This window comes from Cyprinus carpio, chromosome A20, assembly GCF_018340385.1.
Source record: "Cyprinus carpio isolate SPL01 chromosome A20, ASM1834038v1, whole genome shotgun sequence".
In the NCBI taxonomy this organism is placed as follows: domain Eukaryota; kingdom Metazoa; phylum Chordata; class Actinopteri; order Cypriniformes; family Cyprinidae; genus Cyprinus; species Cyprinus carpio.
Window position 1 is genome coordinate 6432394 of NC_056591.1, and position 16526 is coordinate 6448919.

General features: G+C 36.3%; 2 protein-coding genes across 4 annotated transcripts; one reads left to right on the plus strand and one right to left on the minus strand.

The window, feature by feature from the left end:
• Positions 1 to 581: 581 nt before the first annotated feature.
• On the minus strand, positions 582 to 6731 carry LOC109050322. Its single transcript, XM_019067965.2, has 21 exons — positions 6578 to 6731; positions 6452 to 6504; positions 6277 to 6369; positions 6070 to 6194; positions 5778 to 5918; positions 5492 to 5545; positions 4905 to 5072; positions 4727 to 4823; positions 4422 to 4639; positions 4188 to 4338; positions 3904 to 4112; positions 3703 to 3820; positions 3134 to 3336; positions 2653 to 2767; positions 2402 to 2571; positions 2222 to 2316; positions 1835 to 1965; positions 1468 to 1657; positions 1234 to 1396; positions 977 to 1088; positions 582 to 908 (listed from the first exon to the last, which is right to left on the minus strand). The coding sequence occupies exons 1-21, from the start codon at positions 6595 to 6597 to the stop codon at positions 838 to 840; spliced, it is 2697 nt and encodes an 898-aa protein (XP_018923510.2). The 5' UTR covers positions 6598 to 6731; the 3' UTR covers positions 582 to 837.
• Positions 6674 to 11182, plus strand: kcns3b (potassium voltage-gated channel, delayed-rectifier, subfamily S, member 3b). Of its 3 annotated transcripts, XM_042777481.1 has the most exons (3): positions 6795 to 6933; positions 9730 to 10403; positions 10590 to 11182. In XM_042777481.1, the coding sequence occupies exons 2-3, from the start codon at positions 9784 to 9786 to the stop codon at positions 11062 to 11064; spliced, it is 1095 nt and encodes a 364-aa protein (XP_042633415.1). In that variant the 5' UTR covers positions 6795 to 6933; positions 9730 to 9783; the 3' UTR covers positions 11065 to 11182. The 3 variants fall into 3 exon arrangements, with proteins under 3 accessions (XP_042633414.1, XP_042633415.1, XP_018923511.2); XM_042777480.1 differs by lacking the exon at positions 6795 to 6933 and adding an exon at positions 6674 to 6794 and having other exon boundaries at positions 9730 to 11180; XM_019067966.2 differs by having other exon boundaries at positions 9730 to 11179.
• Positions 11183 to 16526: the final 5344 nt, after the last annotated feature.

Sequence of the window (16526 nt, forward strand, 5' to 3'; positions counted from 1 at the left end):
TTTACTTTATTTAGTTTGGACTGTGTTAATTAGATTAATTATTTGGTTTAAATATGTGTGACGAGCGAGATGTTACATTTTAAATAATTAGCTTTTTTGGCCATTCTAGAAATTGAGAGTCAGTGGTCACTATAAACAATCTAGATTAGAGAGAGAGAGATATAGAGATAGAGATAGATACTCTTAATTAAAAATTGTATTTGGAGAACGTTAACATTAGTGGAGATATTCATACATGCAAACATTTCAATATAAATTGCCCCATTACTTTTAGTTAAGTGACTGTTCCTGAACAGTACGTGTGTAAATCATAACTTTCAAAAAAGGTCATACGTCTTGTGCAGCACAACTGCCAACTATTATCCTTCCTGTTATTAGTAACATTCAGTGAGCATACAGTGGCCCAAAACAAAAATGACTTGCTGAAAACCTACTCGCCTCTTCCTGCTTGGGTTTAGTCTGAAGGAACAGCTATAACAATCACTCGTTCACACTACTGTAGTTCCTCTGAAGAGTTTAATACATTTTAGATTATGAATCAGAATGAAATATGAAATTCAGCCAAAGAATTGGGGAATCAGTGATTTTCACCATTTATTTTACACACAGTTTTGATATACATGGTCCAGGAAGACACACTACATTTATACATTAAATTGTTTTCAACAGTCTCATATCATACCCATGACTGCATTCTTAATATTTTGTTATGGGGTAAATGTTCAGAATTTGAGGATAAAATTTCACTCAAAACCAGATATCTCCTTGCGTTGATGCCTTCAGAATTAGTAAAGTACATTTCCTGGGATAAATTTCTGAAATCTAAAACTTACAGGTTTATATCAACAGAATGGGGCCTATAGACACATGCTGCAGAGCTTCCTCTGAAAAGCTTCTACTTCTGCGAACTGTAGAAAAGTAAGACCAGTCAGAGATGAGAAACTGCACTTTCACCTGATTGAATTGAAATAGTTACCTCGATTTGAGCTGCTACCAATCAGATTCTGAGCCGCCTCACACTTTTTGTAACAACGCCCATCAGCAGTGTTCTCAGCGTGACAAATAGCGACGTCACAATGAACAAACACCTAAATGTGCAACATAAATCAACTGGTAAATGGTTATCAGTTCAATCCACATGAAAAGAACATTGCAGACATCAGAATTTGTATTACTTTTATTAAAGACCATTACAGACTTATTAATACAAATTCTGAAAACTTTTCAACTTACCCTTCTGGCCAAGGTGGCATTCTCACTTTTAGAACTCTCATCATCCTCTGTGAAAGTAAAGGTTTTAACCTCAAATCTTTTGAAGTGATCTGGGATGTCCACTCTCTCATCTGCGACTACAGGAAGGATGATGGTCTGTTCAGGATCTTTAGGACTGGCACATCTGGTTGAGATGAAGAATTAGAACCTTCAACTATAAATGCTCCACAAACACATGCAATGCTTCAAACATACCCATCAACTATTAAATCCCATCTAGGTTTGGATTCTCTGTCCTCGGTGAGTGTTGCCCAACAGTTTTCTAGGACTACTGCAATCCTGGAGTCCCTGGATTGATTCATACCCACCTCAAAATAGAGAGGCTGTTTCAGAAACTTTACAACTGGGAAATCACCATCATGATAGAAGAGCCGGTAAACCATATCTGGGACGAGAAAAAGAAAACAAAAAGGTTCTCACATTATACCATAATTTGCTCAGACTGACTGGCATTTGTCTTAAACTAGTTAGTATCTTGTGAATGATTCATAATTGCATGTTATTACAAAAAACACAACACTGGACAAAGAAATAACTTGAAAAGCTAAAACAGTTTGCATACCCTTAGAAAGCCTCAGGCTAACAGTGAGTTCACCCTTCCCAACATCTGCGTACGGCTCCTTAAAGTGTGAAACAGTTTGGAAGATCATGCTTTGGGTGGCGTTTGCGATATAAATGCAGGACACCATGAACCTGTGTGAAATTAGCAGTTTCAAAAGTAGTAGTAAAACATTAACATGCAAAGGCATTTTTGTACTTCAAAGAAGTGCTTGATTTCATTTAAAGTCATTAGTAAGCAACCAAGTTTACACCAATACTTTAATAAAGGAAACTGCAAAATCAATAAAACACTAGAGGATTAAAGGTTTAAACTACCTGCTCATTTCAGTGGGCAAACCTTAGTGATGCATGAAGTGTTAAAGGAAAGAAGAAAAAAAATGCTCCTAACCTGTATTCTGTCTCAGGGTTTTCAGAGGTTTGTGGCAAAGGTTCATCTTTCTTCCATGTGACTTCATTCTCATATATCATGGTATCCCCAACAAACTGAACATGCAAAACAGTATGTGAATCACCTTAACAACATATACAGAAGTAGTGCAAATTGTTTGATGTGTGGTCTTCATTGTACCTTTCGTGTGGTTCCACAACTGGTAACATTAAAGTGGAAATAAGCGAAGTAGTCTTCAATGTCGTAGGGTTTGCAGGCCGGGTCTCTTAGAGAGAGTTCACCGGGATGAAGATGTGGTACCGATTCCAGTTTGGGAATTATCACAGTAATCGTTCCATTAGGAAAACACTCTGGCACAACAACAAAGAAACTCACAATCATAAAAGAGCAACAAGACATTATTAGGACAGTGATGCAAAATACAAACCAACCTGACATTTTTACAAAAAAGGGGCAGGCAAGAGAGAACTCTCTGAAACTCCAGTTATTCAAGGAATCGTACATTTCCACATCAAGTCTTCCCATGATTCCAGCCAACTGAACGGACTTGAAAATTAAAAAGGTATATAAAAAAAAAAAAAAAAAAAAAAAAAAAGGAGTAAGGGCAATTAAGAAGGGGGTAGCCAATTGTCCATACCAAGGGTTCCCAATCCTAGTCCTGGAGAACTCCCAACTCTGCACATTTTAGATCTCTCCCTATTCAAACACACCTGATTCAACCCATCAGCTCATTAGTGAAGACTCCAAGACCTCAAATGTGTGCGTCAGATAAGAGAGACACACACACACACACAAAAAAAGTAGTGCTGGGGGTCCTCCAGGACCAGGATTGGGAACCACTGGTCCATACTGTGGTAATCATCACTAATTACTAGTGCAACCCAGGAAATCTGAATAATATCTGAATAATACCTCAAAAGCCACAACTGGGGATAGGAATGGCACAATAATGTCAAAATGGGTTTCATTTGAATGATATTGATATTGCTGTAAAATCGTATTATTCAGCTCCATATGTCCCAGTTTGATCTTTATTTGGGAACTTGGGGTGGTCCCATATTGGACATACATGTTGAAGTAGTCCTCATTGCAACTTCCTTCTGCTTGTGGAAGGACTGCAGAAAAAAGGGATACAAAGTTAAAAATCATAACATTCCAGTTATGCACAATTCTGCTCCTAGAGATCTGCCTTCGTGCAGAGTTTACTGCAGTTCCCCCCAGTCAATGGAGCCACAAACACAATGTAAACAACTCTTATGCTGGAAAAAAAAAGCAGACCATTGGATAATGCTGATTGGCTGATGAAACCATAAGGCGGCAATATAACTAAAATGTTATATTTATATACTACCTGGATCACACAAGCCTGCCAACCCTTGACCCCTTGGCACAAAATTGAGATCTCCAGGAGCAGGACTTTGCTCTGCTCTTGTAGCCAACATGCAGAGTTTTCTTACAGTAAATCAGTCTAAAGGTCTTACCAATGTCAGCTAAAGAAGCTTCTAGTACTATGGAGTGTGCAAATGTCGTATGTTCAGGCATGATGGCGAAACCAAAGACAAGAGGAAGTGTGTAGGTTGTTACATCAAGGCGAAAATTCTGCATTACATATGAAACCATTTTAAGACAAGGTAAACCATACAAGGTGGGATAACAGCTACATAAACAAGTTTAAAGCATACCTTTATTTGGACTTGAGGATCAGAGAAGGGAACCTGGAGAGTAAAGGCTTTAGTGTTGTTGGAAAAGCTGTGCTCTTGCAGGAGAATGCCTTTATTGATGATCTCCGAGACAGTGAGCAATTCAGAGACAAAGGTGATATTCAGCAGCTCCACATCAGGTAGGAAGTAACCCAGCAATACATCAAACACCTTCTGCTTGGGCTGAGTGTCTGATCACATAAAAACAATTCTCTTGTAAAATATACAAGTAAAGAAAGCCTTTCCATCCTAAATGCAACACTCACAGTCTTTAACTTGGAGCTGCGATGATGTCAAAGGGGTGGTGATGGGGAACAAGACCTTATATGAGGTCATATCCAGGCCCTCCTTCCACAATAGCTCAAGCACGGGTTCTATGTTGTAACTGACATGGTACTGCTCATTAAGAACATGACTCTGTAATAATAACAATAATTAAAAAAAAAGTGTTATCTCTCATCATCTTCAAGTTAAATGCAAAACATAGCTGAAAACTCAACCTTGTAGTTTCCATAAGCAGCCCCAATGGGAATCTCAACAATGATATGGGAATCTGTGATGGTCATGACATAGTTACGGTTGACCATCTCTTCAAGTGTGAACCTTCTGCCATTAACGCCCAAGTGCACCTCCAGGATTTCAACTTCCGATGACACCAAAGGAGTTATGTGCAGAGGAACGTGCCAATAAATCATCTGACCCTCAACAGAAGCTCCATCTAAGTCATCCAAGTCAATCAGAGCACATTATGAGTTGTGGAACACCAATATGGCAAAATAACAAGTGTGTGTGAATGTAGTCTCACTGATTGGACAGGCAGCTGCCGACTCCACTAAAGTCATGATCCAGCGGTCTCGGAACAGGACCACGGATTTGAACACAATCATATCAACATTGTCGACCTAACAAGGAAAAATACTTCAGGCACTAGAGAGAAATGAATGCATCATATCATATATGATAGCACATAAAACCATTCATACATTTTGGATAAAGTTTTCAGCCATGCCAAATGGGCTTCTCATGACCAATCGTGTAGGAGAAGTGTAAACACTGTAGCCCATCGCTTGTAGGGTGTCTTTCTGAAAAGCCTTCTCTCCAGGGGTGTACAGTAGGATTTTCCAAAGTTGCAAGTTAGGTATATCTGTGGGCTGTTAAAGAGGGAAAATGTAAGTTTTTCTGCATCTAACTTGTAAATGCTAGAGTAGTTGCTATGGCATTACTATACAGATGCCAATCTATTTAGTATTGTGAAGTATTTTTGGTGCATTCTTATACAGTTGCTAGAGAGTTTTTAGTAGTTGGAAGGCCAAAATAGGGTCCCACCCTATTCCCTTCGGTAGGAACTCTCCTTCAGTCTGTAGCTGCATTTGGAATTGCATAGCATCTGAGAAGGTATTACATATAAGGAACTAACTTTGTGACCATAAAATAAATTATATATATAGTGAGATTGTTTATAAGAGTAGCAGCACGCAATTTCAGATGTCATTCATTTAGTATAAATTGTGCGGGATACCAGTAAAAGGGATGCATACCGAAGCACCAATAAAACCATTTTTATACATACCCACTCTTTTACTGGTTCCATCTTGATTTCTGGTAACGCATTCCTTACGGATACCTGACAGAACATAAACAGGCATGCACAGGCAGGTAGCAATATCACTTCATCTCCATTGGCACATTAGAACACTAGTCTTGAGTTATTATCCAATTAGATAAGCATCAATGAACAGCCATCAATCCTCTAAACTATCCTGCAACTATTGGTCAAACTTAAAGTAAACTCTACATTTATTTTAGAAAGTAAAAAAAAAAAAGACATCCAAACGAAAATAAGTGAAGTTACTTGCCTCCATGAAGTTCTTCTCACACAAAATCTCTCTTGAAATCATGGTGTGACTGCAGGTCTTGAACACTTCATGGACTTTCTCAGATAGCGTGGTGATTTCATACAGTTTAAACTGCATGGCTACTTTAAACACCTTGTCACCCTATTCAAAACGGTTGGGTATGTGTATTAAGAAATACAAATCCTTTCCCTCCTAAACACCCACATCACATTTTCTAAATTATTTACATGATAAACTCTAGCTTCAGAACTAGAGACGGTTAAAGGAATGCTTAATTTATAAAGACACAAACCTGGTTCTCTGCAAAACAACTCTGTAGGGAAGCTGACACTATCGTATTCCCCCAAGGATCCAATTTCTGTGTATAGCCACACTGAGCCGCCAAGTGAGGTGTGAGAAAGACTGTATGCGTGTTATCTGAAACACCCAGAGCAGGTCTGATATAATTCCTGGGTGGATTAAATTTATTGGCACACAAACAAATGGATAATTAACTTACTGACTGCATACACCTCTAAATGACTTCCTGCACTCAAAGAACTGGGGAGGGTAAACTGTACTCTATTTCCAAGACATTCAGCTTGGATTCCATCTGCAATCAAGAAATGTGTCCATTAAGTAATGAATTACATGACTTGACACAAAATAGTTTAAACCACAATAGCATGGCTTACCTTCAGAGGTATCGGCATGAATGCATATTATAGTGACCATTACCCATAAAGCCCTACAAGTATCATAAATAAATCAACACATCTCCTGATGAATTCAAACACACATTTCCATAGCCTAAAACATACCATATTTCAAAGCACCCCATTATTTGATATTTCTGTTAATGTATATCAAAACTATCAACTGTGTCTTCTACACAAAAGCGCGACCTGAGCAACAGGTGATTAATGAACTGTGTCTCGTGCGCGTTCCGTCTGATTGCACGTTATTGCGCACAGGTGAGGAACACAAACACCTCGCGCAGCTTCCTGCGCTCGATGACGGGACTCTCCGCCCAGCTAGGTGTGTACCTGGATTTGAAGGTTAACGGGAAACCGCGGGCTTTTGGTGCTTATAGCTATCATGTATTATTGATAAAGTGACTGTTTCTTTGGAGTTTTGCGTCAGTGCGGAAAGGTGCAAATGATTTGGAGCCGCGTGGGTAGGTGATATTTAGTTGAATTTATGTAAGCTGTAAGTTTTCTCTCTTTTGCCATTTTTTCCCTGATGTCTGATTGAGTGATTTAATGTCTTGATGCTTTTGAGTGATAAATTCCTGGTTTCTCTAGCAGTAATTTCGAGTGTTTCAAGCGTCTAGGAGGCATATTAGGACAATTGATGCGAATTCTGCAAGCAAAAATCAGTATCGTAATGTTTTCGGTATGTGTGTATATATATAATATATATATATATATATATATATATATATATATATATATATATATATATATATATATAAATTCTGCAAGCAAAAATCAGTATCGTAATGTTTTCGGTATGTGTGAATATATATATAGGTTTCAATTAGTTTTACGTGTTGTCATTATTACTCTATATTCTTTGCATATAGATTATTTAAAAGCCTTTATTTATTTACCTTTTGTTTCATATTTACAAAAAGGTATTCTATTCTCAAATCAGTGTCAATAAAAAGTGTCTCCCCATGACTTTAAGGTAACCCAGAATATTAAACATAAGCAGTGCACGTTGTCGAATATATCTGCCAAATGCAGTGTTGTATTCTGTTTGAATAATGTCAGTCTATACGTTGAACTACAGAATAAGTAAGGTCACATGTTTAATCTGTAATTGTAGTACACTGTAAAAAATGACCGTGAAATTTACAGAAAAACTATGTAAAATCCATACAGAAAAGTTTTTTTTTGTTTAATTCACAGTGGAATTTTGTAAACTATTAAACATAATATTTTGTTATATTTACAATAACAATATGTGATTGTAATCAAAATTATTTGTTAAAATTACAAATTATTGGTATCAAAAACAGAGAAATACTATAATACTCATAACAAAACAATTTTGTTAATTTGACATGCAAATATTGTAAAAACTAAAGTTTTAGTCTGTTGTTTTTAAAAAATACAAATAAAGTATGTATGTCACTTTACAAGTTTATGCTGTAGACTAATTTTAGCATGATTGATGAAACGATGCAAATTGAGGTAATACATTTTTTTCCACAAAAAAATAAAAATAATTGTGAACCTGAGAGGTTGCCCATCTATATATATAAAAATATGGCTACAATTATAATAATATTGTTTTTATAATTTAGGCTATTTGTTTGTAGCATATTGTACACTGTAAAAAAATAAGTGTCATTTTAACTGTACAATTTTGTAAAAACGCTACAAAAAAAAAAGTGTTAATAGGTTAACAGTAAGTTCCTGTACTATATACAGGGAAAAACTGTAAAAGATCTAACCAGACATTTCATGTAATTTTACAGTAAAATGCTGTTAATTTTACAGTTTTTAGAAATAAAAAAAAGAACAAATCAATGTATAATTTTACAGTCAAAAACTGTAAACTGATATTCCCAGAATTCCCTGTGTGACGCTCCACATTTGAAAGTATTTTGTTTAAATAATCATGTTTTTTAATAGTTTTTTGTTATCAGTTGTACATTTGGGCTTTATGTTACATCTTCTGCTGTTTAATGAAAGTTTATTGAATTGTTTAAGTATCGTGTGTCACCATGATGGTGTTTTGTGTTTGCATGAATGACTTTTTGCACCTTCTATATATTAATATAAACTTCTGCTTGTGGCGAAGCTACTTGTGATGAACTTCGATTCTTCATGTGGCTTTCTCTTTTACCACCTGCATTATTATGGTGGTTGTCAGTATGTTAAAGGTACAAAACAGATTTTAATAGCAGTGTGCGTTGTTGAATTTACTGGTTTACATTCAAATTTTCTTGTTTGTAAAAATAACAGTTTTATACTGTAAAATTTACAGTTTTTTGGCCGTAATTGTGTTTACAGTTTTTCTGTATTTTTACAAAAGTATTCTGGCAACCACAGCTGCCAAAATTATTTTGTAAAAACTACAGACTTTTTTTTACAGTGTACTGTAAAATTTACAGTTTTTGGCCGTAATTGTGTTTACAGTTTTTCTGTATTTTTTACAAAAGTATTCTGGCAACCACAGCTGCCAAAATTATTTTGTAAAAACTACAGACTTTTTTTTACAGTGTAGGCTCAGAAGATAAACACTGATGTTGTTAAGTTTCAGCCTACAGTATGTTGTCTGAGAGGATCTGTTTACAGCAGTGACAGTACCCTGTTGAAAAAAAAACAGCATATGTTTTGAAGCATGGCAGCTGGTTTAAGCTGGTCATGTGCTGGTCCTAACTAAACAACTAGCACCTGTTCAGAACCAGATGATAACCAGCTCAGGACCAGCTTAAACCAGCTGCCCTGGTTCAAAACACACCTAGCAAATGTTGTTTTGTTTTGTTTTGTTTTTTAACAGGGTATAGTTTAAGTTAGAGACCATCAGTCTAAATATCCTGTTATATATAATTAAAACAATTCTGATATATAACAATCTATAATAATTTTTTCCTTTGAAAAGATTATCTATCAATCAGAATGTCATGGCACACAAATGGCACCATTACCTGAAGATTACCCTGTTATTCATTACACAAATCTTTCAACATGTTTGCAAGCTTAAAATAAAAGACCACCAAATTGAAATGCATTGTTTCTTTGATGTCAAATGTAATGTTAGCTTATAAGCAACTTTTTATCAACATCAACACTATATGTAGAAATGTATATTTTATTAATGTATATTTTATTATATATATATAATTTTAAAGAACCATTTATTTCAATTAATATGATAAAAAAAATCATTCATTTCATAGATTAAGTAGTTTTCAGTGTTGCTGATGAAGCTAACACTTGCATATTTGTTGTTTTAATAGAAAATGCAAGTATATCATTGGCAAGACTTCCAGATTAAATGAATCACTTCCACCATGATGTATGGGCAAGTTCTCCACCGTCAAGACAGGGAGGAAGATCTTGTTAACCTCAACGTTGGAGGCATCCAGCACAAGGTGGAGCGCTGCGTTCTGCTCCGGTTCCCCAACACACGTATGGGTCAGTTAATCCAGTGCTGCAGCGATGCCGCCATCTTGGAACTCTGTGATGACTACAGCCCTGCTGAGCAGGAATACTACTTCGACAGAAGCCCGCAAGTCTTCCACTGTGTTCTGAACTTCTACCGTACAGGACACTTTCATGCTTTGGAGGAGCTGTGTGTGTTTTGCTTCAGTCAAGAGATCGAATACTGGGGCATTGGTGAACTGGATCTGGAAGCCTGCTGTCTCGATTGGTTCCTTGAGCGCAAACACGACCGGGAGCAGAACGCGTGTGGCGGGTCTAGTAATGCCACGTCATCTGGAGAGATCTCGGTTGTGGGAAGTGACCTGTGGAGGTTTGAGGGCACGTGGTGTTCAGATGTTCGCAAGTTCATGTGGCAAACTCTTGAAGATCCCAATCACTCCAAGTGTTCCAAAGGTGTAGCTGCGGTTTCAATTCTCGTCATTTTGACCTCCATTGTGGCCATGTGTATTCACAGTATGCCAGAATTCAGGTATGCAACTGACAGCGAACATTCTGTTCTGGACTCTCTGGAGCTCTTCTGTAACATTTTCTTTTCAGTGGAATTTGTTCTGCGAGTTGTAGCAGCACCTCGCCCATGGACGTTTTTGGGAAACCCTCTGAACATGATTGACATGGCTTCTGTCTTGCCTTTCTATGTGACGCTGGCCTTTGAAAGTTTGGACGAAGGGGATGGGGAGGAAAACCAAAGTCTGGTCAACATGGGGAAGGTGGTTCAGGTTCTCCGGTTAATGAGGGCCTTCAGGGTCCTAAAGCTTGCTCGACATTCAGAAGGGGTGAGAGCTTTTGGAGAAACTCTAAAGAATTGCCAATCCGAGGTGGGTTTGCTCATTCTTTTCATTACTGTTGGAATATCGTTCTTCTCGACTTTTATCTACTACACTGAAAAGGAAGACGCTTCATCCAAACTCTCTTCTATTCCTGTTTGTTGGTGGTGGGCCATTATTTCAATGACTACGGTGGGCTATGGGGATGTATATCCACAGACAGCAGCTGGGAGGATTGTAGCTACACTTTGCATTCTCTGTGGGTTACTTGTGGTTTCTTTACCCATCACCATCATCATGAACAACTTTTCAAAGTACTTTGAGAAAAATACACCTAAGAGGCGCCTTTCAGTAGCTAAAACATAGGAAAACATCAACCGTTTCCATGTGGTTTAAAATGTTGGTTTGCTTTTTGCAATCTAAACATCAGAAAAATTTTGTGGTTGTTGTTGTTTTTTTTTGTTTGTTTTTTTTTTTTTTTTTTACATTCTTTGCATTGATTAAAAATAAAACCATCCAACATCGTTTTTTTTTTTTTTTTTTACATCATCTGATGTTTAGAAGTAACTGAACTAGAATATCAGCCAACTTATAGTCAAGTCAAATTGCATATTTAGAGGAAATGAAAACGAGCAGCACAAAATCATTCATTTTCTTCAAAAAAAGTTTAATAGTAGTTCTATGTACAACAAATGATCATACTTAATATTCAATTATTCAAAGAGGCAGATTGATCAAATCTGAAATTAGGCAAAATACTGAAGCAAAACTAAAGCAGAGAAGGACCAAACCCTTTATAAAATCCTAATCTGCAAAAACCCCAACATTTCATATTTAGATATATGAATATGACTCAATAAATTATAAATAAAAAGTAAATGAATTGTACAAATACCAAACTATTTGTAAAATGCCAAAACAACTAACAGCAATGAAACATCAAATCATACATTCAGTTTTTTTATTTTTTTTTTACGATCCTGCATGCTGTCATAGCTTTATGAAATAATCTTGACAAAGTTCAGTTAAACATGGGTTAGAGCAAAAAAAAATTAAAAAATAATAATAATAATTTAAATTAGGCATATATTCATTTATCAATATATGTATTTTAAATAAATAATGTATATTTGGCATTAGAGTCATCCTTATTATTGATATATTTAATGATTCAAAACAAGTTTAAAGCCAAACCACTCGCAAAAACTCACTGTTATAGCCCATTTATGAGAGGTCTCACTTATTCAAACAACATTACATCAGATGTGCTGGAAAAAAAAAAAGAAAAGAAAAGGAAAACCCTCCCCTTGACCAATTAGTCATGAGAATCTAAGACCAAAGTATTTTCATACTGGGATCATGGTTATCCTTTGAGACTAAAAACTGTGAATGCACAGCAAAACTGCCTGAAATCCCACCTCACGCTCTGAAAAGTCAATTGAGCACCACAGACAGACCTCAACATCCTGCTTTGTCTAAGACTTTGATTTTTCAGAGCATTATAAATGTAAAGAATCATTATTTTCACAGTCTACCAAAGCAAGGATGTCTAATTGTGTCTGTGATCCTTTAATGAAACCCTTCAGGTTATTGCTGAACAGGCAGCGAAACATCTGTACTTAAGATCTACAGCTGAACAATCATTCAGCTGCCTATAATATTGTGATTTCTTTGCAGAGAAGCCTTTAATAGGTGGACAACTGACAAATGTAAAGGGAGGGTGGGGTGGAGAACAAGTGGCAAAGGGTATAATGTTTAATTTTGTAATTATAAGCCATTACATATACTGTATATTTAAAAGATAATCATGCCGTTTGAAGGGCGGACAGTGAGGCCTATACACTACTGAACATGTTTCTGTGTGAGTGTATGCATGTTGATTGTCCTGTCAAAACCAATCCATGTCTATATGAATCCAACACACCTCTATGACAAAAGCACCAGTTTTAACCTCTCAAATGTCTCAGTGTATTTTTAAACAGCGGTTTACATTGTTTCACATTTTCAGTAAAAGCAATAACAGCATTGTTCATAGAACAACAGCCGTCTTTGCATTATGGAGGAACTGACCCTCAAAGAGGAGAATCGGAAACTAACAAAACCTATTAAAGGGCTTCCCTGCAGTATGTCAGTAAACTGAAAGTGGCAGCACAGTTTTTATTTTTTTGTAATGATGTTATGCGTTTGTGATGCAACTTTACTGTACTGTATCTGTGCACACACTGGCCACAACTTTATATAATGTTTTTTATAGGCGAGAATTATCCTCAGGGAATGTGATGAATAAATAAACCGTGACCATGTTGAAAAGAGCAGCGTTGCTGGTCACCAGCATGTTGTGGTTTAGATGCGGTGAGTGTCCCTTCTTACAGCATCACTAGACAGATCACATGTTGACTAGTATTTTTTGCTGGTGAATAGCAAAGCTATGCTGGTCCACCAGCTAGACCAGCATCATACCAGCTCTAATTTGTCTTTTCAACAGGGTTGCAAGGCATATTTTGTTATTCCTCAATAAAATATAGTCACAAAAATGGGTAAAACATAGTTTCTGTGAATAAGTGTCTCTTCTGAAATTCAGAAAGTCAGACTAGAGCTGCTGCATAGTAGAAAGGCATGACAAATCGCTCTGTTTGCCTTGAACTGATCGCAGAGAGACTCAGTACTAGTAGAGAGACTTTACTAGCACTAGTGTAGTGTCCTGCCATTAATACCACACACTAAGAGGTAATGACACCATGTGCCTGCCATGTATTTATACACTATTGCACATTCTGGCAAGTCTGGTAGAGTGTGTAAGCACGCGAGAGCTGGACACTGGCATTTAGTCTAATACTGTGTATTGTGTTTTGTAGAGATGAATGATGTGAAGCCCTCGTGTTCATCATAACAGAGCACAGATATTGATCAAAACTGAAGTTACCTGCATTTAACGCTTTCATCAGTCTTAAAGTGCGGTCACACTAACCACATTTGAGATGCTGTAATTAATATGAGCAACAAGATATGATGCCACATAGTTACTAATAAATACAAATACATTTGTAATCGACCCAGGCTCACTGGAAAAATTTGGGCAAAATTATATCATTCTTCAGTTCATGGCTTTTTCAAAGTGAATTGTTCAGTGAGTAATGCTAAAAGTATTTTTCGCTTTAACTACACTGGTTGTTGTACATATTGCAGGAGTTCAAAAATTAAATGTCTGGTGAGTGTCACTAAAAGGTTAATGCTCTATCGACTTTGAAAGGCACGCCTACAGTAAACCCAACCGATAGTGTTTCTCATCTCAAGTTAAATATACCGGGTGCGCTTTCAAGCATATTCATTACACCAGAAAAGCCATACAATACATAAGGAGCTGGTTATGTGAAATAAAAGTATGTTATAGGAGATTAGCAAAAATGTAGCTAGGCACGTTTTTCCAATGAGCATTTGTTGCTTGAAATATTGAATGTTTTTTTTTTCAATCTACTTCACCTTTTCATTAAACTGCAAACTATGCAGATTTCTAACTATATGAATTTGCAGATCCAAGTTTACCAACTTAACATTTCACTCACCTGTGCTCATCTGTGTATGAACATAGTTTTCACAGTTTAATGTGACCGCACCTTTAGACTTCCATATTGAAAAAAAAAAAACACTATATTAATACCTCTAATAGCTGTCAATAATTTTCCAAAATCACTATCACACAGTCCTGATCAAATACAGAACCCAAATTTTCACACGATAATCCAAGAGATGAAACTGATGTTCTAAGCAAAAAAAAAAAAAAAAAGAAAGAAAAAGATCCACCAATTATGCATCTGTTTTAACATTTTTGAGCCCCTACATAATTAGATGATCTGAAATGCATGACAAAAAATAATACTGCAGGGTTTCACCAGTCTTCGACCATAAGCAATATTTTCTCTGCATAAGCTGTATCTCATGCAAATCTTTTTAAGTCTCCATCACTGATTATAAGGCACCTATGGATGTTTCCACCTTTTATAATCGCCGATATCTGCTAGATCTCTACTAAAAATAAAAATTAAAATAATAATAAAAAAACAAAAAAAACAGACACATGGCATGTGTCAGGTGATGGCACTCTACAACTATTTACATTTACACAAGCAGCGATACACCTATGGCTGAACTTATCAGCACTGCCTGAACACGTAATTTCAATGACAATATCTTTTAAATCAGGGAGGGAAGTTTCTATGAAAAAGGGACCTAGTTGTAAATTTGGACTACAATATGTAAATCATTGAGAAAGACACCTGTCCTGTGGGTTATCATATTTCAGCTGTTATATATTCATATAAAATGTGCAATATGATAACTACCTCAATGTGCGTATTTAGCAGCAGTTGGTACCATGTCAATGTCTTCCCACTGGGTGACTTACAGTTGCCATGTAAGGAAACGCAACAGCTGTGAAGAAGAACCTCGAGCACAAAATTTCTGTATCCACCTTTCATATGAGATTACACTATTTGGACTAACTGGAAAGCGCTGATCACTTATTTTTTTGTGTTGCGCTTATAATACATTGAGACAAGAATACTGAGCCACTACAGCATGTAAAAGCACAGCATTACACACTCGACATATCTCACTTCAGCCTTATTATTCAACAACACTGTTTCTTAAAGGGATATTTCACCCTAAAATGTTATCATTTACTCATAATAAGATATTTTGCAGAATGTCTCGGTTCCTTTTGTCCTTGCAGTGAGGTATTGTGACCTGAACTGTCAAGCTCTAAAAAGGACTATATTCATGCTCTTGAACTCGAAATTGACTATTATGTAATCACATGGAAAGGATTATATTTTCAGTCTGCTGATTTTTTTTTTTTTAATTTTTATTATTATTATCACAAATCATTTGCTATAGTGACGCATTTACGTTTTACAATTTGGCTTAAAACCTTCGCATGAACAAAGATAGACATAGTCCCGCGCCATCCAAATGCTACTGAGAGGAATGGAAATACCATCAGATTTTTTTTTTTGTCATTTTTTTTTTATCTTAAAGCCAGTTAATTGTCACCATCCTTTTTCACTGTATAGAAATAAGCTGCCGAGATATTCACTTAAGAGATTCTTTTGTGCTCAATGTGAGGAATAAACCAATGGCGTTCTGATCAACAATTTGTACGAGATGATAGTAAATCAGTTTTCGGTTGAACTATCCCTTGCTTTAAATGTGGCTTTAAAACTAATCATTACCCAATTAATTTTTCCTGTACGAGACTGGATTTACTCCTAAAATGAGCTGAAACATTTATTGACAAATCCCTTTTTTCTTCTGTTTCATTTGCATTTTATTATTAGTAGTAGTATTTTTTTGTTTGTTTGTTTTTTTTGCAATAGCAGGGCAGTACATTCACAATGCCTTTTGCTTAAGATGCTGTAAGGCTGCCAGGTAAAGGAAATAGCTAAAAAGCTAGGGATTTATATGCTGCTTTCTAACGCCTTATGAATGTAAGCAGCAGTTATGCTGAGAGGATAGACAGTACCGCTAGCAACGCAGCAAACGGCCATCTCTAGATAGTTAGGCCTGGAACCGGGGGGAAAATCCCACAGTCACAGTTGTGGACAGTTAAAATTCATCATTGTGCCAGTAAAAATAATGAATAACTGCTGTTAAATAACTGTTGTATTTACAAATATAAGGTACTGAATCTAATGCTGCTGTTGGTTATTATTTAGTCCACAATCAAGGTAATAAAGAACCTAAAGCCAAATTAGAAATAAAAAGGTGAATTGTTGCCACCCAACCTAAAATATGGTATTTGAATTCAACAATTCCTCATAGAGACCCCTATT